The sequence below is a fragment of the Takifugu rubripes genome, chromosome 5 (assembly GCF_901000725.2).
Source record: "Takifugu rubripes chromosome 5, fTakRub1.2, whole genome shotgun sequence".
NCBI lineage: Eukaryota > Metazoa > Chordata > Actinopteri > Tetraodontiformes > Tetraodontidae > Takifugu > Takifugu rubripes.
The window spans coordinates 351,894-373,874 of record NC_042289.1 but is presented as its reverse complement, the minus strand read 5'-3'; the positions used below and the strand labels follow the sequence as shown (position 1 = coordinate 373,874).

Here is a 21,981-nt window from a genome sequence, read left to right as displayed (position 1 = left end):
AATTACTGTGTTTTTGAAAGATGGTTCCACTAAGCATTAGATCAATGCCACCATTTTAAATAATCATTTCCAGTCTGGTAATATCCACTACTAGTATTATTATTTGATTTGTCTATTTTGGGGTATCTATCAAATTGTCAAATGATATTACCTAACAACATGTTGGCCTGCCCCTGCAGCATTGCAAACCAATAGCAGGATCTTCACAGAGACACCCTGGTTGAGGAAGTCAGATGACAATGTCCCAGATGGAAGTAACCTCTGACCCATTGGTCCAGTGGAGTATGGGGATGATGGGAGGCTATGATGGAAACCTGGCAGGAGAGGAATGACAGGAGAAATAATGTGTGGGGGTAAGGTGGAAAGAGATGGTAAAAATGGACATTTTAGGACTTTTTAGAAGATTCTATAAATATGAGCCAGTGTGGAGGAATGTGAAATGTTACAATTGACAGATCAAATGTACCTTCTATGTAACATATTCCTAAAAATGTGTAAAGCTTTCTAAAAAACACATGGCGATTAGAAGTTGGTTTGAATCATCCTCGACATTGACAAAACAATGAGTGAATTAAAAAAGAAGAAATATGGACACGGGACAATTTCTTTAGGGAAAACTGTACATGTAGAGCTGTAAGTATTTCAGTAATATACCTGGTTGTAGTGTCTACAAACAGAATCACAAAACCTTGCATAAGTCCAGAGGACTAGAAGGAAATCGATTACTGCCTGAAATTGACGTCTAAAAAACCTTTGACCTTGTCTCTGCTCGCTGATTACGTTTTTGAGGTGTGATGTGTGAAATATGATCCACCGTGAACCAACTGTTTTGAAAATAAACATTTTATTTTGTGTCTGTGCACAACTTGCTGTCCTGAGATATACAATATATTTTTTACCTAAAATATGTGTTCCTTTTAAACAGGTCAATCTAAACTGGCTTTAAAAGTTAGAGGGTACTGAAATTTAAGTTGAGGGTTGACATAATGTTTATGAAAAACTTGAGAATATTTCTTTTATTACAAACAATTGATACATTTAATATTAGCAGTTTTGTAATAAATCAACTTAGTTGAAGACCACTGAAATCTGATGCAGACTGTTAAATGTATTCTTATGTATAATCCTCAAACAACCTAATGCAGAAACACAAAAAGATAAGTAAGTAAAAAACTTCCAAACAAAGTCAAATGAGAGCTGAGATACTGTGTATAATGTGGTGAGGCTGCAGCTTTCTATTTGGGGAACAGTGATTCACAGGAGTGAACAGATGGTTGCCTGCACTCTCAGCAGGAGGTATTATCCGATGCAGTTTCAGCTGCACATCATTTCCTGTTTGGGTGCCAAATAGCACCACTCTTAAGCCTTCCTACTTAGAATGTGTCTCTTACATAGTGTTTCCTGAAAAACACAGCAATAATGTTATAGCATGCCCTCTGAAACTCAAGCCAAAGGCTATTCTACAGTCTGCAACACATGTGTTCACTTTGTTTTCCAGGAATCTGAAAAAAAAAATCTTTCTAAATAAATTTTAATTACTGTTATTTTCCTATGTCAGTGTACAGTGTTAAGTAATAGTGGCAACCTGATGAGAAGAGGCTACTGGAACATAGACAAGATATAAATGAATATGAGCCCATAACAGATAATTGTTGGAATGCTATTCCCAGAGTAATGTGAGAAGGATATTCAATGTAATGGCAACAATGGATTTTTTCCAACACATTATTTTGGCCAACAATGAAACAACCCACTGTTCTAACATTCACAAATGGCAACTACTTTACGGTAAGCGTTTTTTAAAACTCGCGTTTACATTGTGCTTTAACTATCCTCAAATTTGTTATTTGTCATATTTGTTAATGTACGTTACCGGTAATATTCTGGGAATTTTTATGGTTTAGCCCATTGATGTGCAAAACCTTAAGCTCGGGCATGTGCATTCTGAATATGCTGTCTCAGCATTTGCCTTTAACACAGAATACCCCTGGAATGGCAAATGGGGACAGGATGCATTGTAGTTTTTTGGGCAGTTTCTGCAATTTCTATTGGTCTAATTTTAATGCTAAAAAGCATCTATTCCCTTGATAATGTCATTTTAAAACAAAAGGAATTATTAGCAAGTCAAAATCTAATCCCAGGTTTTCTTTAGCAGGTGGCTTCAAATGTAAATCTCACAATGATTTTTTTTTTTTTTAAATTCACTCTAAGCAGATTTTATTATGTTCTTGAAAGGAACAGACAAGACAAGTCCACATGATTATGTGGACTTTTTTGGCATCATTTGTGTAGTCCTTTAAATATCCTGATTTTTATGCCAGTAAGACTTTCTAAGATGCTCTTTTAATGCCCAACCACATTAATGATGTGATTTTAGTTAAGATTTCTAACATTTCAGATGTTGTTCTGTTTTAGTATGGCACAACTTTACAAACTTTTGTTGCCTCTTTATGGGAAAAATGTTGCCATGGCTACTGGATGCAAGAAGTGTTGACGCACATTTAAAAATGACACACAAAATTATTAACACATCATGAAATACATAAATAGGTCCAAAATCCATGCAGGTGCTTGGTGAGGACTTGGCTCACAATAACGAAGTAATGGCTTAAAAAAACATCACCTGGTGACCGACCATAATGTTGGTTAGTTATCAAAATGATCAAATTCAATGTCTCTTCTAAAGTCAGCCTCTATAAAATTAGTCTCTCTCTGAAATCTGTTTAGTTTTACCCACCAGAGATTCTTGCAGAGCCTCCTCTGATGTAAATTGCTGGGGCCTGGAAAGCATAGATGACATCATGCTCAGCAATGCTGGCCAGATCCTCTTCATCAAAAAATGAACGACAGAAGCCTTTGGAATAAACTTCTGTCAAAATCACCTGTAGACACATAAGTACAAATCTTTGCATCATTATTTAAATAATAACAACCAGTTGAATATAATATCATACAACTCAGGATAATTACAGCTGGGGAATTTCTGTGTATACAATGTGAGTCAACAACGTCTGGTGGTAGATATTCCACACAGTAAAAATTGTATACACAGCATACATGTGTGCTATTTTTTGATATTTTAGAATTTACACATTTTAATACAGCTCTACAACAGAATATAATAAACAGACTGGTTGTAGGCAGTCTGTAGGCAGTGACTCAATGCACTGCCTATTTGCCTAAAGAGATGTATCAGTAACCATGACGATGACAGATATCAAAGAAAGAGATCAGAATCAGAATTAGCTTTATGAAATGAGCATTTGCAAAATAATGCAAATGGCAGGAATTTTCATTCCAAACTGAAAAACAATGTGGTATGGTCTGAAACCACCAGCATCTACGTTAAGTACATTTAGAGTACCATCATGCTTTGAAATCTTGAAACTTTTGTAGCAGTTGGCCACCTCTGTGACTGCCATACAGCTTAGGGTTAAAGGGTTATAGACTTCAGTCCTTGTAGATCTTTTGGCTCCATGTCAGGACCTCTAGATTGGTCTTGTTAATAGTAAAAGAAAATCAATGCAAGACATGGCCTAATGCATGAATAGGGCTCCCAAAATTGCTTGTAGCCACCTCAGAAAAAAATCATGGGACTGCATGAGCAGAAGGACCTTCTTTGGGGACTGTCTAGGTTTACTGAGAGAAAGTCCACAATTCAACAGTGGAGAGCTATGCAAAACCAGGACACTAGTAGCCTCAATTAAGAGCTCCATGGGCATGCAGGAAGTAACCTGGCCAAACGAAATACCAAGGAGAATCCTCATTGCACTGGCTTTTCTGCATAAACCTGAACAACCTCAATCTTCAAAAAGTGGTTTTAGGAAATTGGTTTTGAAGGGAACCATCAACCACCTCTACATGGGTTACTTTAACTCAGTGAGCCACACCATTGGAATCCAAATCTTTGATGGTGCAATTTCATGCAGTTTAGTGGTCTCACAAGCAGAATCTGTTTCAAACCAAAATCATTACCCTGAGAATCCGTGTATGGTTTGTTCTTTCATTATTCTGTTCTGGAACAAACTCAAAAAAAGCACAACATTCTATTTGGAAACCAGAAGAGAACTATGTAACAAAACAGAATTACAGAAAAAACAAACCAAAAACTTTGTTATGGAAATACGAATTGAGGAAAAAAATGTTTACAGGTTAGTTTTATTTTGTGATATTTTGATACTGAATGTAACATTTCCATTTTTCCATGGTTCATTCTTTCAAAAATTCTGTTTCAAAACAAATCAGAAACTTTAAAAATGGCTTTAGTTCTCAAAACAGAAAAATGGAATCAACACAGAATTATAGTAAAAGAAATGGGGTTTTTTTGTTTTGGAAAATAAAAATTGAGATATGGTATTTGTGATGTTTTGTGATATTCTGATATTGAACGTTTAAATTGAACGTTCTGCCCATCTGCGACCCCAGGGGGCAATGTTGCCATGTGTGCATTTGATCGTTTGAGAGCCAAGTAGAAGAGGTGAAGAATACTTACATTAATAAGGTAAACTATCAAGACATTCACTTTACTTTCTGTTAAATGTTCGATTAACATTTGGAATACGATGGTCACAATTTGTAATCATTAATCACGCATGACCTCTCTATATTTCCTTATGGGCAATCCCAATGCACAAACAAACAAATAATCCTGCATCCCAATTATAAGTTGTGACCACTCTATTCCAAATTTCAATTTTTCTACCTAGCTCTCATACTATGCTCTAAAGTCCCATGGCAACATCGCCTCCCTGGACACACAAAGTCTGACAGGTCACAAATTGTGACACTGCAACCTCGCAGACCAGCGCTGCTTTCAGCATGAGATTTGTATTTCAAAATTTCTCTGAATAAATTTATTTTTACTTAAACCTATGCTAGAAACTAGTTATTTGATTTTAACAAATTACATGGTTTTTTGGGATTCCTGTTCAATATCATTTTGTTTTTCATTTAATTCTTCATTTTTCCTGTTTTAAAAGAGAAGAAAGAAACCATTTTTTGGATTTTCTGATTTAAAAAAAAGGAATAATGAAAGAATTTATTCTTTCATTATTCCTTTTTTTTAATGGGCCATGATGGGCCATGAATACCATGGCCCAGAAAAAATGTGGGGGTGGCTAAGACAGCAGATGTGTAGACATGGTGAGAGGCTCTATCTGATTCCATGGGGAGCTCTATCCAGAAGAGCCCACACACAGTGATTCAATGCCCTTGACTCTCCTCTGGGTATGCATTACTGCTTACCTGGTCCGGGGAAAGCTTCCCTTCGTCAGCAACCATCCTCCTCAGACAAGCCACAGACCCAAACAGAGGCACAGCCACTTTGACCCTCAGGTACCTCTGTCCTTTATTGCTAAACACCAGAATCACATGCAGCAGCCTGAATCAAATGAAAAGAAACATATGATAGGTGTGTATTTTCATTTAACTGCCCTTTCTGACTGCAGTTGACTCCAAAGCCAAGAAGGGACAAAAGAAGACTTTCATGAATAAATCAAAACATCTTAACATTAATAATAGATCATTAGGACTTAGTTTTATATGGCCCAAATAATGGGCTCTCTGATGCATTTTTAACAACAGAGAGCTCTTGGCTATGACCTCTCCAGAGGGAGATGACACAGAATGCAAGGACATTAATGGCTTCTCTAAAGAACAGCAGAGTGAGGAACTGAAGTGAAACCTTGTTCTGACCCTAGTCCTGACAGTCAGTATATGTAATTTTACAGGAACAGATTGGCTTGGTTGTTTCATTTGTTAAAATCATATTCACCTCAAAGAGAGAGAGGTAACATTAGGAAGTCTATCAAATCTTATTGTCTCAATCTAATTGTCTGAATGTCCAAAGCCAGAAAAGCTCACCTGGTCTGGCAAAGTGGAATTGGAAGAGAGATGCAGAGGAAAGGGTCAAAGGTGTTGCTCTGTTTTCGACAGTGAGGGCATGTCAGTGAAGATCTGAGGAACAGAAAGGATACTGTTAATAAAAAGAAATCAGTTGTATTGACTTCACACAGGCTTACAGATTGTTTTCAAAGAGTTTCTGCTAGGAACTGATAGGAAAGGTGATGGCTTAATTGAGTTAAAGAAAATAATTGTACTGTCAGCGTGGTGTCCCTCAGCTTAGTTTTCCACTGTGATTGCTATGGCAAGTAAAAAGAATGTTTCTCCACTAAACTCCCAAACAACAAGCCAGAGACAGCGAGTCTAAACCTATTCTTTTTCCTATTGGACATGCTGGTGCTTTCACACCAGGATAGTCCCAGGGACTTGTTCAATCGGGTGGAGAATGCTGAAAAATGTCATATGGAGTGGAAATGTTTCACTTTCACACTGCCCTTTTGAAAGTGAACCAAAATAATGCAGTAATGTTGCTTCATGCAATTAAAAAAGCTGCATTGAACAGAAAGGGGAAAAAGCATGAAGGAGAAGAAAACTGGGATCATCAATTGGCCAGGACCATAAAAGAAATCAAGCCCCTTCAGCCAAAAACAAATGATGGTGCACACACTCGATGGTGATGACGATGGTGCACACACACTGCCTGCTCTTCTGCTCTCCTGCTGTAGTGGAAAATTTCACTCACTCTGCTGCGCCTCTACTCCACACCCAGGGGTGGGCAAATCCAGTCCTCGAGGGCTGTATTCAAGCCAGACTTTCTGTCCTACAGGTAAATACTTCTCATCTGGGGTTCCATTGACCTTGGTGAAAGCGGTTTCTCCCTGGTAGGATGCAAAACCTGGCTGGATTCCAGCCTTGATGGATTGGACTTGCCCATCAGAGAAGGTCAAATCCATTCCTCGAGGGTTGAAGTTTACATCCTACCAGGCAGGAAATGCTTTCACCAAGGTAAATAAAAACCCCAGGTGAAAGTGTTTACCTGTAGAACCGAAAGTCTGGCTTGGATACGGCCCTCGATGTCCACCCCATCTCACCTGTTGCTCTTAGAAAACCTGGATATAACCCACTGCAGTTCAGTCACATGTTGCCAGATTGTTCATTGCTTCATGCCTGACTTTCCAGCACTTTCTTTTGCACGGATTTACTGGTTTCGGCCCTGCCTGCCTTCCTGCCTCAGACCTTCCATCCTTGTCTCAGCTCTGGTATACAAGACAGCTTCCATCCCCAACTAAGAGTATTGCCCATGAGTGTTTGGTCCTATACCTTTTTGTGGCTGTGTGGTGTATCTGCCATCCATCCTGTGAGCCCTCTATGATGAACTATTGTGCTGTTGTCCGTGAGTCAACCATTAAAGTTCCTTATAAAGTGTTACCGAATTGGTGCACTGCTTTTGGGTCCGTCTCCCATTGAGGGATTTTCCAACTTTTTCTACCTCCGCTAGTCTGATTCTTTGGAGCATTACATGGGCTGATGCTGTGCTACATCATATCTTCAGCTCACTCATTTCCTCTTTTTGACTCACTGGTTCGCCTGAATTCACGCTCTATGTGAATGCAACAAGACCAACATTTTTAGGTGGACCAGAGTGTTCTTGTTTGGTTGACACCAGAATTTTCTGGGTAAATTAACTAGCAAACAGCTTTGGCTTAACCCGTTTTGCCCTACTGTGAAGTAGCGCTGAGTAATGCTTAGCTTTTATGCTTTTACCCCACGCAATTTGCATGCAACAAAGACATGACCTGTTGCCACAGGACTGTGTCATATTAAAGACAATACAATTAAGGAAAGGACACATGGCAGGAAAGGTGGTGAGAGGATTAAAGGACTATTGATTATGCTCATTGATTATCCTTCTGTTTACTGACATTTCCGCTTCATCTATCTGAACGAGACCAAGCTCATTGCAACGGACACTGACTCAGCTGTTGATTTGAAAGGCTTTACCTTGGAGGGATTTACAACAACCAGAACTCAGGGAAAAGTAAGGGTGGCAGCGTGTGAGCATTTAGAGAGCACAGAGAGCTCCAACGCGGAGCAAACACAAGAGTCTGGTCCTGCGCATTCTTGCCTCCAGCAGGGTGGCGTGGAGACCTTGAACAGGCAGGGAGAAACGTTACATGAGTACTAACACACATGAATAAACAGGAGTAAGGTCAACCATGGAAGCATGATAACTCTCTGACGCTGGCAGACAGGCGCGCCGTCCTTAAATACGGGGCTGATGGAGATTGCTGACAGGTGCATCCGCCTGCAGCGCCAGCTGTAACCAATTACCGGCTCCTCAACGCCCCCTGTAGGGAAAAGCAAGCAACACACGCCCCGGAACCCTAGACCCCAACATTACCTCCCCCTCAACGGGTGCCTCCATTTACCCTACCAGGCTTATCTGGGTGGGCATGGTAGAAGTTGCGGAGGAGACTGTTGTCCACGATGAAACGGCGGGGGACCCACGAGCACTCCTATTGACTGTATTCCTCCCAATCGACCAGGAACTGATACCCTCGTCCTCGTAGGTGGACGTCCAGGACTGTGTAGGCGCCCCCCCGCATCCACCATACAGGGGGGAGGTGGGGGCTTGGATGGAAGGACCAGATCCAACTCAGCGACTGGCTTGACCTTGGACACAAGGAACGTGGGGGTATCCTTGAATGCCGGGGGAAGCTTCAGGCGGACAGCTGCGAGGTTTACCACCTGCTCCACCTTGCAGGGGCCAACAAAGTGCGGAGCCAGCTTCTGAGACTCCACCTGGAGTGGGAGGTCCTTTGTAGACAGCCAGACCTTCTGACCTGGCTGATAGGACGGGGCTGGAGTCTGGCGCCGATTGGCCTGCCGTTGTGAGTGACGGGAGGCCCACAGGAGTGCAGCGCGGACCTGCCTACACACCCTCCTGCACCACTGTATGTTGGCCTGTACTGAGGGCACCTCGTCCTCCTGGACCTCGAACAACGGGGGCTGGTACCCCAGAGAAATAATGAAGGCGAACAGTCCGGTGGACGCCGAGACCAAGGAGTTGTGGGCGTACTCCACACACAGCAGGTAGGTGCACCAGGCAGATGGGTTCCGGGCCGCAACACACACCAGCGCCACACCACTGTGTTGGTCCTCTCCGCCTGTCATGTTGGCCTGTGGATGGTACCCCGACGTGAGGCTGGCCGAAGCTCCCAGTGCTGAAGAGAAGGCCTTCCACACTTAAGAGCAGAACTGTGGACCCCGGTCGGACACGATGTCTCTCGGGATCCCGGGAAAGTGGGAGCTCCCCGGTCTCCGCCGCCGATGGGAGCTTTGGGAGGGGAATGAAGTTGGCTGCTTTGGAAAAGCAATCGACCACGGTCAGGATGACCTGATGACCCTTGAGGGAGGAAGGCCAGTGAGGAAGTCCACTGCGATGTGCGACCATGGGCGTCAAGGAATCTCCAGGATATGGAGGAGTCCAGCAGGCGGCTGGTGGGAGGACTTTCTTCAGGCACACACGGGGCAGGCCGCTATGTAGTCCCTGGTGTCTCGGGTCAAGGAGGCCAACCAAAACCACTGCCGGAGGAACTGTAGTGTGCGGTTGACTCCCAGGTGGCAGGTGTGGGCCCACTGCAGAACGTCAGAACGCACCGCCTCCGGGACAAACAACCGGTTTGGAGGGAGTCCACCTGGATCCGGGGCTGATCGCTGGGCCTCTAGGACTCTCTCCTCCACCTGCCAGGACGCGGCCCCCAGGATGCAAGAAGGGGGTAAGATGGGGTCCGGCTCCACGTCAACAGGATCGGACTGGTACCCTAAATCTGCAGCAGCTCTCTTCCCGCTGCAGAGTCTACCACTGACTTTGGGCACCTGAACTGTGGGAAACACCCCACCTCCTTAACGACTCTCCTGGCATGGTCCGAGCCACCAGGCGTGGGGGTGAGAGCAGAGCAAAGGCAGTTGATTTGACAGGGTACGCTCCAGCTCACCAGTCTCCCGGTCGACCAATCGATCTGGGGGTTGTAGCACGCCAGCCAAGGAGCCCCGAACACCCCCGGGGAAGAGGACACCGGGATGAGGAACAGGTGGATTTGCTCCTGATGGTTCCTGGAGACGATGAGGGTGAAAGATTGGGTCTGGTGTGTCACATTTGCCAGGACTTCCCCGTTGAGACCAAGGATCGGTCTTGGCTCGGGCAGAGTCTCGATGGGGTTTCGGGCTTGCATGGCCAAGACTCCTCAGCGGGCGTTCGCTAACCCCCGGCGTCCCTCCCGCAGACGGTTGTCCAGCCGCCAGGCTGATTAACACCTCCAGGTCCCCAGATTTCTCCTGAGCGGCAAACTCATGGAAGAAAAACTACACAAGAATCAGCATAACTAGTCTGCTTGATGAGGAGGAAGAAAGGAGAGGAGAGGAGAGGAAACCATGACCCAGTGGGGTGACAGAGGCCTGTCAGGTGATCATGTTTCCGGACCCCGGCAGCCTTGGCCTATAACAGCACAGCTAAGATGTTAACCTAATGATTAGACAACCCCCTAAGTATGATAATTTGTCTGTCTATAATAGTAACTGGAACTACAGAATTAGTAACAATAAGCTTTTTCAAAGAGGTAGGTTTTAAGCCTAATCTTAAAAGTAGCGATGGAGTCAGCCTCCCATACCTGGACAGGGAGCTGGTTCCATAGCAGGGGGGCCTGGTAGTTAAATGCTCGCCCCCCCATTCTACTCCTAGAAACTCTGGGAACCACAAGTAGACCAGCATTCTGAGAGCGGAGCGGTCTATAGGGCTGGTAAGGTATCACTAGCTCCTCCAGGTAGGATGGAGCTAGGCCTCTGAGGACCTTGTAGGTCAAAAGAAGGGTTTTGAAAATTATTCTAAATTTAACGGGCAGCCAATGAAGAGACGCCATTACAGGAGTTATGTGATCTCTTTTGTCAATACCTGTCAGAACTCTGGCTGCAGCATTTTGTATCAACTGGAGGCTTCTTAAAGAGTTGTTTGGACACCCTGATAATAAAGAATTACAATAATCCAGCCTGGAAGTAACAAATGCATGGATTAACTTTTCAGCATCATGGTGGGTCAGTAGTTTCCTAATCTTTGTGATGTTCCTCAGGTGAAAAAAGGCACTTCTAGAGATTCATTTAATGTGTAAGTTGAAGGAGAGATTTTGATCAAAAGTTACTCCAAGATTCCTCACAGAGAGACTAGATGTTAATGAGATACCATCTAGAGTGATCATGTGATCTAATCTATCCCTGAGAGGTTCAGGACCAAACACCATGACCTCAGTTTTTCCTGAGTTAAGGAGGAGGAAATTTGAAGACATCCAGGACTTTATGTCTTTAAGACAGGTCTGGAGCTTCACTAACTTCTCTGTCTCCTCTGGTTTCATGGATAAATAAAGCTGGGTGTCATCAGCATAACAATGAAAATTTATCCCATGCTGCCGAATAATGTTCCCTAAGGGAACCATGTACAAGGTGAAGAGGATTGGTCCAAGTACAGAACCTTGAGGAACTCCATGGCTAACCCTACTGTATGAGGAGAGAATACCATGGACATGAGCAAACAGGTATCTATCAGATAAATATGATCTAAACCAGTCTAGTGCTGTCCCTTTAATCCCAATCACATGTTCCACTCTATGTAACAGGATGCTGTGATCAACTGTATTAAAAGCAGCACTGAGATCCAGCAGAACCAGCATAGAGACCAGTCCATGATCTGAAGCTATGAGAAGATCATTAGTAACTTTAAGAAGTGCTGTTTCTGTGCTGTGATGAGCTCTAAAGCCTGACTGAAACATCTCAAACAGGCTGTTCCTCTGCAGGTGCTCCAGTAACTGAGTCACCACCACCTTCTCAAGAACTTTAGAGATAAAAGAAAGGTTGGATATTGGCCTATAATTTGCTAATACATCAGGATCTAGTGATGTTTTTTTAAGCAACGGCTTAATCACTGCCAGTAGTTTTCAGGTTATGAAGCAACTTCTGGAAAGAATTAAAGTCATAAGTAGAGGTCACACTGTACTCGTTAACCTTAGGATACAAACCATTACGTATAAAGCAGTGCCATTCACTCCAGGAAATTCCCATCTTTGATTACACTAATCTGCAGTGCCTGTGTTGTCTTTACCTCAGGATCTCCAACCATAAACTCTGGAGTTATTTTTACTGAGGTTACAATTTCTCTTCCCCAGATACAATGACCTGGATGATTGAGAATCTACACAGGCATCTTACGTAAGTAGAGACGCGTTTTCCATGTAAATGCCCTAATCCGTTCCAAGCACCCAAAAATTCGGACATAATTTTTTTAATAAATCATAAAAATGCAACAAATACATATTACAATTAGATTACCGCACAATAAATGTAGGAATTCAGTGCAAGGCTTTTTCAGGAACAAAATGAACTTTATTACAGGCTAATCTTACATTAGCCGTCATTACTAGCAACAAACGTTAACACTTGTGGTAACACCACCATCTAATGGACAAACATACGAACACCCACAATAAATAAAAGTGAACCAAAGGCGACGCTGGGATACACACAGACTTGTACATATTGACGTCCCTCCTAGCCAATGGGATGACAGGAAAATGCTAGGCGATAGCCAATGGCAGAGCAGCTACAAGCAAGTTTATGTTCGCTAAACTCCGCGAGCTGCGAGTAGCAGCGGTAGCATATTTTTGACCTTCGTATCCTGAAATTTCCCTCGTAACAAGAGGAAATATTTTCCAGTTGAGACGCGTTGTAACCTGAAAAATTCGTATATAGAGACGTTCGTAAGTAGAGGTCCCACTGTACGGTTAAATCAGGAGAGCTCATGACAGTTGATGAAAAAAGAATAGCTTGTTTGGTTCTTGTGAAGATAGCTCAGAGAAATGCTTTCAAAGATACAAACTAACACATAACAATTATTTGTTCAATCTTGACCCAGTCCTGGAGGAAGTTGTCCTCAAGGTAAGAGGGAGATGAAAAGCAGCTTCCTTACCTTTGGACACTAAACTATCATCTTACCAAAAGATGGAGTAATCACACACCTGATCTTGGATTACTGCCATGAAAAGCATCATGGCCGAGGTCAGACACTCAATGAATTGAGAAAAAAATGGCTACTGGATTGTTATTAGCAGCAAAGTTGTGGCAAGTCTCATCAAACAAAGTGTCCCATGCAGAAGGACTCGTCGGCAAACAGATACACAAAAATGGTCAATCGACCTCTGAGTCTTGATGACCCCCTCACCACCAATCTCTTTCTATGGCATGGTTGGCATTGTTGCAGACCACAAAGCACGTAATAATGCCTTCATTAATGGCTTGTGATATTTCACAGCTATTAAAGGTCCTGTAAGAGAAATCAGATCAGATCAAAGGACCAATTTTGTGGGAGCTAAGAATGAACTCATGAAGGCTATCAAAGAAGAGTGCCTGGCTATCTATCAGAGAAGCAGTGTGATTTTATTATGACTGTATCTAATACTAGCCATATGGGAAGAGTATGGGAACAGCAGAGCAGGATAGTGAGGAGTGTTATGAACTATGTCCTATCAAAGAGTGCATTAAGACTGGATGAAGCTTCCTTGAGAACATTTTTCTATGAAGTCATGTCCATAGTAAACAGCTGCCCACTCTCCATGGACTATATTACTGCTCCAAAATGTCAATATCCACTCACCCCCAATCATCTACTGACCATGAAAACCTCTGTCCTTCTACCTCCCCACAGAAAATTTATAGCAACAGATCTGTACACTAAGAAAGGACGGTGCAGAGTGCAATACACAACAGTGCAACTCTGGAGTAGATGGAGGAATTAATAAGACAATGATGGCATTCACCATGACGAAATATTAGAATTGGAGATGTAGCCAGTCTTACAGACGTTTGATGATGGTCTGGTGCAGAAAGCTACCACATAAATAGGAAATAAGCAATCAGGGAAAGAAGGTCAAAGGCTTAGCAATCCTTCCATTATTGAGCAGCCAATTCACAAACTTGTCGTGTTAGTGGAAAACAACCAAATGGAACTCCACATTTTCTGTAACTCACAGTTCTAGTTTCTTTCTGATAAATATTGTTTATCAGTAAAGAAATAACAAGATTTATTCAATGTCATCATAAACCATAGTAATTTGGTGGGAGTGTAACTGTCAGTGAGACAGATTCCACTGATTCCACAGTTGTCATTGTGTAAATTTGATAGCTAACAAAAATTATGTTTGGAATTTTATGTTGAAATTACGGTCATGTGAACTGTTTGATGTGCATTCTGTGTAATAGCGGGGGATTTTTTTTGAGGGAAGGACTATGGTGCATGAGCATAGATAATCTACACTGTGTTCAACAGGCACGCATGGTACCGTATTTTCACGACCATAAGGTGCACTGTATTAAAAGGCGCAGTCTCAGTTATGGGTGGTATACCTGTATCTAAAACATACATAAGGCGCACCGTATTATTAGGTCCATGCTGAAACATACAGTAAAAAATGACAACGGAAGTAAAACAGTGAGTTTCGACACATTTATTGAAGAAAATATTCATTCTTCCGCCACAAAACCATCAAGTTTTCATCTGCTGTATCTGAATTAAACAGCTGCACTATTTCAATGTCCAACATCCCGAATTCCTCTTCTTCATCATCTGAATCAGACTCACCAACCGGTTCCGCTTCAGTGTTGATGCCGGCTTTTGTGAAAGCTCTTACTATACATGAAGGCGGTATCATAGCCCATGCGTCTACAATCCACCCACATATGGTGGCATAACCTGCCCGCTGCTGCCTCATAGTCTTTATGAAGGAGTGTTCGCCTTCCATCATCCAGCGCTCTGTCCGTTTCCGTGGCAGCCGAGAACCACAGTGAACGACGAGTTCTTGTGCCCTGTTGTGCGTATCGCCACCGTGCTGGTCCCTTTTTTTCTCCACTGTGTGGGTCGAAGGGATGTCAAAAGTCAGAGGAATCTCATCCATGTTGGTGATGTGGCTGGGCGCAGTTATCTTGTCGCGGCAGTAGGTGCGGAAGATGGCCACCCTCTCCTGGTAATCCGCGGACAGCCACTGCGCAAAGGTTGTCCTTGCGCGTATGGAGAGATGCCGCCTCCTCATAAAGCGAAAACACTAAGATTGCTCAATTGCCATTTTCAGCCGCATATTCGATGGCCTGTAGTTTAAAGAAAGCCTCATATGCGTCTCGCTTGACCGGCGCCATTTTAGGGGATCCTTACGCGTAGGTGTGCCGCTAATCGATTGGCGGAGCGTTTACCATAGTGCACCCACCAAAGGCACACAGCAGATTTTGGAACTCAGTCCACACACAAGGCGCACCATATTATAAGGCACACCGCCGATTTTTGAGAAAATCTCAGTGTTTTAGGTGCGCCTTATAGTCGTGAAAATACGGTAATTTGTTTTACTTGTATTTATTTTGTTAATATGTATAAGTGCATAGTGTTAAAATCATCCATTCTAATAGAATAAGCCTCAATAAGTCTTTCTGTTTTCTGTACTTCAGTTTTCACAGTGTCTAAAACGGTGTCTTATATCTGTAGGGAAGTGGACCAATAAACGACATCGGTGAGAAGCGTGGCCTTTATTTATTGAACCAGTTTTGCTAACCCCTCTCCCGTAAGGCTCCTGGACAAGATCAGTTGTGGGGTACGACAGGCATGAGGAAAACACATGGCAGCATTTCTGAAGTTTTTCCAAGGGTTGTTAGACACTGGGATAATACCAAATGTGTGGAAAGTAGTTAAAATTATGCCAGTGCCAGTTCTGAAAAATAATAAACCAAAGGAATTAAATGATCTGCACCCAATGGCAGCAGATCGTTTAATTCCTATGACAAGAGAGTTTGGAAGTTTCAGGGGGACATCAACATCCACTTTATTAGGTCCACTTCTTTAATTGTACGCTGTCAGCCAATCATGGGGCCACCGTGCATCAGACTAGGGAAGAAAGGGGATATAAGTGACTTTGACGCATGTCAGTGACCGATGGGCTGGTCTGAGTATCTCAGAAACTGCTGATCAACCATCTCTCAAGTTTACGGCATATGGTGCAAAAAAGAGAAAATTTCCAGTGAGTGGCAGTTTTGTCGATGAAAACACAATGTCGATGTGAGAGGTCAGATGAGAATGTGCAGACTGGTTTGAGGTGATAGAAAACAGTAACAGTAAGTAATAACAGTCACTTAAATAACCACTCGTTACAACCAAGGAATGCAGAATACCATTTCCAAATGCTCAACACGTTGATACTATAAGAAGATGTGCTACAGCAGCAGAAGACCACCTGTCACTCCTGTCAGCTCCAGGAAAGCGAGGCTACAATTTCATGCAGACTCACCAAAATTGGATAATAAAAGATTGGAGAAATGTTGCGTCTGACATTCAGATGGTAGTGTCAGAATATGGTAAATAACAAAAAACTATAGGTACATTCTGCCTTGTATCAACAGTTCAGGCCGATGGTGGTTGTGGATTGGTGTGGGGGATAGTTTTTTAGGACACTTATGGCCTCTTAATACCAAGGAGCATCATTTAGATGCCACAGCCTGTGTTGTTGCTGACCACGCTCATCTCTCTATAACCACACTGTACCTTCTTCTGATAGTTTCAGCAGGATAAGTCACCATATCAAAAAGCTCATATCATTGCAAACAGGTTTCTGGAACATGACAATGAGTTGACTGTACTCCAATGGCCTCCACAGTCACCAGATCTACATCCAATAGAGCACCTTCAGGATGTGGTGGACACCTCTGCAGCAACTGTGTGATGCTATTATGTCAATATGGATCAAAATCTTTGAGGAATGTTTCCAACTTGTTAAGAGTAAGCCATGAAGAATCAAAGCAGTTCCAAAGGCAAACATGGGTCCAACCTTTTACGAGCAAGGTTAAGCCAAGTTTCTGCCTGGTAGGACACAAAACCTGGAATGAATCTGAGTTGACATTCCGGGTCTACAGTGTGAAAGGCTGTGGTTTAGATGAGCAGGACAAGAACAACACAGATGCCACTATCATATCACATAAAAATCTTGGCATGGGCAAGGGCTGACTCCATGTTGTGCACAGATTTATAATCTTAATGAAAAATCCTCCTTAATAGTTTGTTAAACAAAGAAAGTTTTCATAAGAGTGAGCCATTGATCGTTTAATACTAGGTCACAAAGAATGATTAAAAACTACAGCAGAATGCATGAATATTTTTATTTAAATAATGACTTCTGTCTGTGCCTCTTTATAGCACTAGCATCTGCTGCCCTTTTCATTCTCTTTTCTATTGATAATTAAAAGCACAAGCCAATCCTAACAAAGTGAGTAAAAAACAAACACTGCTGAAATGCTTCTTTATATAGGAGTGAAGACAACATGCTGAGACAGCTGTGGGATTGAAGGCAACAAATTAAAGAAAGCTGCACTAAAAATAACATATTAAGAGTACTACATAGGTAATTTCCATGCCCCAAACCCACTCTGTGTAGCATGTGGCTACCCAAGTAGAGATTTTAATGGGCTGGTATGGAGGAGTATGGAGTACTGGCATTTCTCTGTTTTAGCCTCTTGCGTACCGGGATTTCTCATGAACCTATTGTATCCTGTCCTGTTCCATTTCACTCTTTATGTATTTTGAGTTTCTGAGTTTCTAAACTCAATGTTTTGAGCATGTGAGGAAGAATTAAACCAGCTTACAAAGAGAAAGACCGGGTTCAGCTTGGTGTGATTTGTTGGGGGATGGTGGGAATTAACAGCCCCCACCCGTGCTAAATTTCATCCTAAGGGCGACAACCCTCTTCAATTGAAGCAGGCAGGTTTTGATAGTTTTTTTTACCCTTATATGAAATGGGTGTGTTTAAGCACAGCAGATCATCACAGAGGCACATAGTAACTTCAATGAAGTTTGCCACAGACAAAGGGAAATGCAAAGGAATTGTCCAGCAGGTGAATATCCTGACAGCGTACATAGTGAAACCAGTGTGGCAATACAAAAGTCACTGTTCAACAGGCAGTAACAGGATAGGTCATAGAAACTCACACTACTTTCACAAAGCAGGTAATCTCTACACAGCTACAGGAACAGGCCAAGGGAGAAGGACAGAACTTTTGGTGGGGGACAGAAGGCTGAGGAAATTACAGGGATTAAAGAATGGCTGGCAAGAGGAAATCAGTCCTGGAGTGTGTCTTGCAGAGTCTTGCATTCATAAAACAATCTGGTAGAAAGTGTGTGGAGAACAGGAGTGTTCCTTCTGAGCCAGCCTGAATGAAAGTAGGTGAGTGGTGATGCCTTGATAAGATGGGTGTAGCTCACAGTCAGATTAGAGCAATGGTGGGGTGAATGGAAAAATACTGCATGAGGTGAGCAGAATTACAGAACTGTGACAGGATAGCCTACATTGCTGGCACTAACTTTCACCAGATCCAAATGGCATTGTCAGAATTTTTGAATGTCCCCATCCCCTCTATAAAGAGGGGAAGAGTTCAGAGCACCATGGAATTGTTTTTCCATGATAAATAAAATTGAGCCAGAGAACTGTAGTGTAATTCTGTGTAAATGAAGATGAAACAAAGATGATAATGACACATTTATAAAATGTGATGATAGGTAAAATGAATTAATAAAAGTCCAAGTTTGGTTTGTTGGATTTAAATTGTTTGAACATGTTTAATGGCTGTGATGAGTGCACAGTGACAAACTGGGCCACTACAAGCGCAATTCTTCGCTCCATCAACCTTAGTTGCATCACATCAGACACTGTATTGCAAATTGTATGTAGTTTAGCCTTCAGTCTAGAAAAGAGTGTGCTCTCAAAAGGGAAAGATGTAATGATAGTGAACTGGCTTTCACTATGATGATTGTTGAATCATCAATGTTGCCCAATTGTGCATCACACATCTACATCTTTACAATATAGTCTGTGTGGGGTTTTGGTCATGTATTGGTAGTTTTGGCAGTGTCCATAAAGCTGGTAAGCAGAAGGAAGTATGACATGCTCTAAAATCTCCTAGTCAACGGCTGCATTGACCATGGACCTGATAAAACATAGTGCACTAACACCAGCAGATGAAATGGCTCACCAAACCATCACTGACAGTGGAAACTTTACACAAGATGATAAATTGCTTGTATTCTGTTCATCACTACTCTTTATGCAAAATCTAGGGCCTTGATTTGTAACTGACATGAAACATGTACTTTAATCTGAGTGCTTTCTGCCCTTAGCCCACGTAGGAGCCCTCTTATGTTGTTTCAAGAATGGCTTGACAAACGGAATGCTATGGTTGCAGCCTTTCTTCTCAATAAGTCTGCGTGTGCCAGCTCCTGAAACACTGACTCCAGCTGTATTCCATGTGCTTATCCTTGTTACTTTTGCACCTTTGTCTACGATATTTTATTCCCTTCCATTCATTCATTCTACTTGTCCAGGGAGAGTCCATTTAAAGGTTCAATGAACCTTTGGAGGTATTTTGAATATCATTTACCTCAGGGATGCTCAATAGGTTGATCGCCAAGGTACTATTGGTAGATCGCATGACAATAAAAAAATAGACGTCAGCCTATCATCCGTCCCGTCACTTGATTGATATACAGGGCAGTCAGTCAGATGAAATCTGAACTTTTTGACACTTAACTTACTGTGCATGTGCAAACAACAGCTATAAGTGCAGCAAAGCTAACAAGCTCGTCAGTTTATTACTGCGTTTTTTTCGCTTTAGTTTTTTTCTCTTAAACTTAAGAAAGGGTATTAAAATGAGTGGGGGAGCTGGACCAAGAAAGAACAATAAAACTTTCATACGTAATGGGAGAAGGACTTTTTTCAGGATGACATTTTCAAAGTGCGTTTGCCTCATCTGCCAGTCTACCAGCGCAATACCAAAGAAGGGAAATGTGTGGAGTGGCATTTTCGGATTGTTCATGGAAAATACGACACCAAATTCCTGTGGAAAGCAAGCTGAGGAAGAGGAAGGGAAATAAACTAAAGTCCCAGTTGTTTTTCACAATGGCAAAAAATGTACATAGCTAATTATGTTATGTTGTGCAGCATGTGCGGTTATGCAACGTACATCAACATAAATTATAAGAATCCTCAATACTTTCCTAAAGAAATATAATGGGTCGATAATTTTGACTTGGTCGTTTCATAAGTAGCTTGCATGCTGAAAAGTGTGAACACCCCTGATTTACCAAATTGAGATGGCCAGAGGGTATCAGGTTTGTTGCTGTTTCACCTCTGTTTGGGATGGACCAGGTGTTAAAAAATGAGCAAGTGCAGTTATAGTAGAAAACAGTGATAATCAAGCAAGCACCCACTATAATTAATAAGCCAATGGAGGATTACACCGGAAAATGATTGAAAATTCAATTTGAAAAGACTTTTGAAAAGCTTAAATGAAAAGATTCAGGGTTAAGAGCATTAACCCCCCCCCCCCCCCCAAAAAAAAAATCAAAGCAAAACAAAAAAATCCCCACAGCATTTAAAAAAGTGGTATTAGCTACATGCAGTTTGGATAATAACATTGTTAGGCTCATCACTTATAATAGACTTGTTGCTCATCACAAATGTAGACTTACTTGTACTGTGCCTGAAAATGTTCCTTAACAAAGCTATGCTGGAGACCTTCTTGCTCGGGCTGAGACTGGTCAGAATATTGTATTTCCTTACTTCCATCATTACCCTGCAACACAGAGAAGGAAGGTCATTAACATTAATTATATTAATAATATATAATTCTTGCAAATCCATTACTGGTTGTCAGTGACTATACTGACTACATGGATGCTCAATCATCATTCCAAAATATTATAAAATTGAACAGAAAGCATCTTCAGATTTCAGTTTCCTGAAAGCTATGTTAAGTGGCTGCAGGTATGTTATCGAACTATTTACCCTTGTTGGCTATGGCAGCTGTAAGTGCACTATTCCCTTTCTATTGAATGTCTGTTAACTATTACTTCCCTCTCCAGCATTAACCTTTAGCTAACCCATTCCCAGGCCATGTCCATGACTTTGGCTTATAGCAGGCTAAATAGAAAGCTTTGAATTTTTAAACACAAGGAAGTGGAAGGCAAGAAACTGAAGTGAGACAGAGAAATGGACAAACGTCCCAAAGATTACTAACAAACATCATAAGTCTAATCCACAAGCCTGTTGACAGTACAGAGATATGTGCCAATGCACATGAACTAAGGAGAGTAAAGAATGATATGGCACTCAACTGTGTTGTTGGTGGGTGGAGAACTGAGCAGTGGATTGGCAGTGTCAACAGGAGACCAAACAACACAGACTGTGAGGTCTGGGCCAACAGTAGATAACTAGAGCAGAGTGCCAAAGCAATGCATAGAGCTGTGCATGATAAGTAGCTGGCTACTGCTAACTGAGAGCAGAGAATACTGCTGGCGTTTAACTGGAATAGCATTTAATACATACTTCTGATAGATCATGCTTTTCAGAGTTATTTCTTACTAAGAGAGACAACTGATTTTAATCACTATATCCAATTTGAACATCAAAAAGAGTTATAGTTTAGGTAGTATTTCAGAAAGTTAACATGAAATGACATGATTCCATTAAATGAATAAATAAAACCCTGATGAAGTACAGCAGCCACGGCAGACATGAAATGGATTTATTGAGATGGTGAATAATAATGTCCATAACCTGCAGCTTATTTTAAATAATACAATTTATTTCTATGCTCTCTACCTATTCACTCTTCTACCTGTCCTCCCCCTTCTCCTCCCTCTCTACCCAGCCGGCCATCAGCAGGAGGCTACATGAGCCTGGTCCTGCTCAAGGTTTCTTCCTGTTAAAGGGGAGTTTTTCCTTGCCACTGTTACTTGTTGGGGGCCAGGCCTTGGGATTCTGGAAAGCACCTAGAAACAACTTTGATTGTAACAGATGCTATATAAATAAAGATTGATTGATTGATTGATTGATTGATTGATAACTTCTAAACAAATGGTTTAAACCAAAGTAAGCTTTAAAGCAAGAATTCATTTGGTCTGTGAAAGTACAGACAAACAGTATGTGTTTTTATATCACAAAAAAATAATTTAACAGTCTAAACAGTATTTTTACACCCACCGATAATTAGCACTATAAAAACACTTACAGTCTA

The 21,981-nt window shown here is 41.9% G+C and overlaps 2 protein-coding genes across 2 annotated transcripts in view; both read right to left on the bottom strand.

Moving 5' to 3' along the window:
• The window catches only part of LOC101077845 (ubiquitin carboxyl-terminal hydrolase 43-like), a 49,483-nt gene that overhangs the window by 9,187 nt on the left and 18,315 nt on the right, over positions 1–21,981 (bottom strand). The window contains exons 3-7 of the mRNA XM_011603638.2: positions 20,435–20,538; positions 5,863–5,955; positions 5,245–5,380; positions 2,738–2,882; positions 152–314 (exon numbers count right to left, since the gene is read on the bottom strand). Of these exons, the coding sequence (XP_011601940.1) occupies positions 152–314; positions 2,738–2,882; positions 5,245–5,380; positions 5,863–5,955; positions 20,435–20,538 (641 nt within the window). The remainder of the gene's footprint in view (positions 1–151; positions 315–2,737; positions 2,883–5,244; positions 5,381–5,862; positions 5,956–20,434; positions 20,539–21,981) is intronic.
• Positions 7,829–9,052, bottom strand: LOC115249806 (uncharacterized). Its single transcript, XM_029835989.1, has 2 exons — positions 8,243–9,052; positions 7,829–7,989 (listed from the first exon to the last, which is right to left on the bottom strand). Exon 1 carries the CDS (start codon positions 9,013–9,015, stop codon positions 8,281–8,283), a length of 735 nt encoding a protein of 244 aa, XP_029691849.1. The 5' UTR covers positions 9,016–9,052; the 3' UTR covers positions 7,829–7,989; positions 8,243–8,280.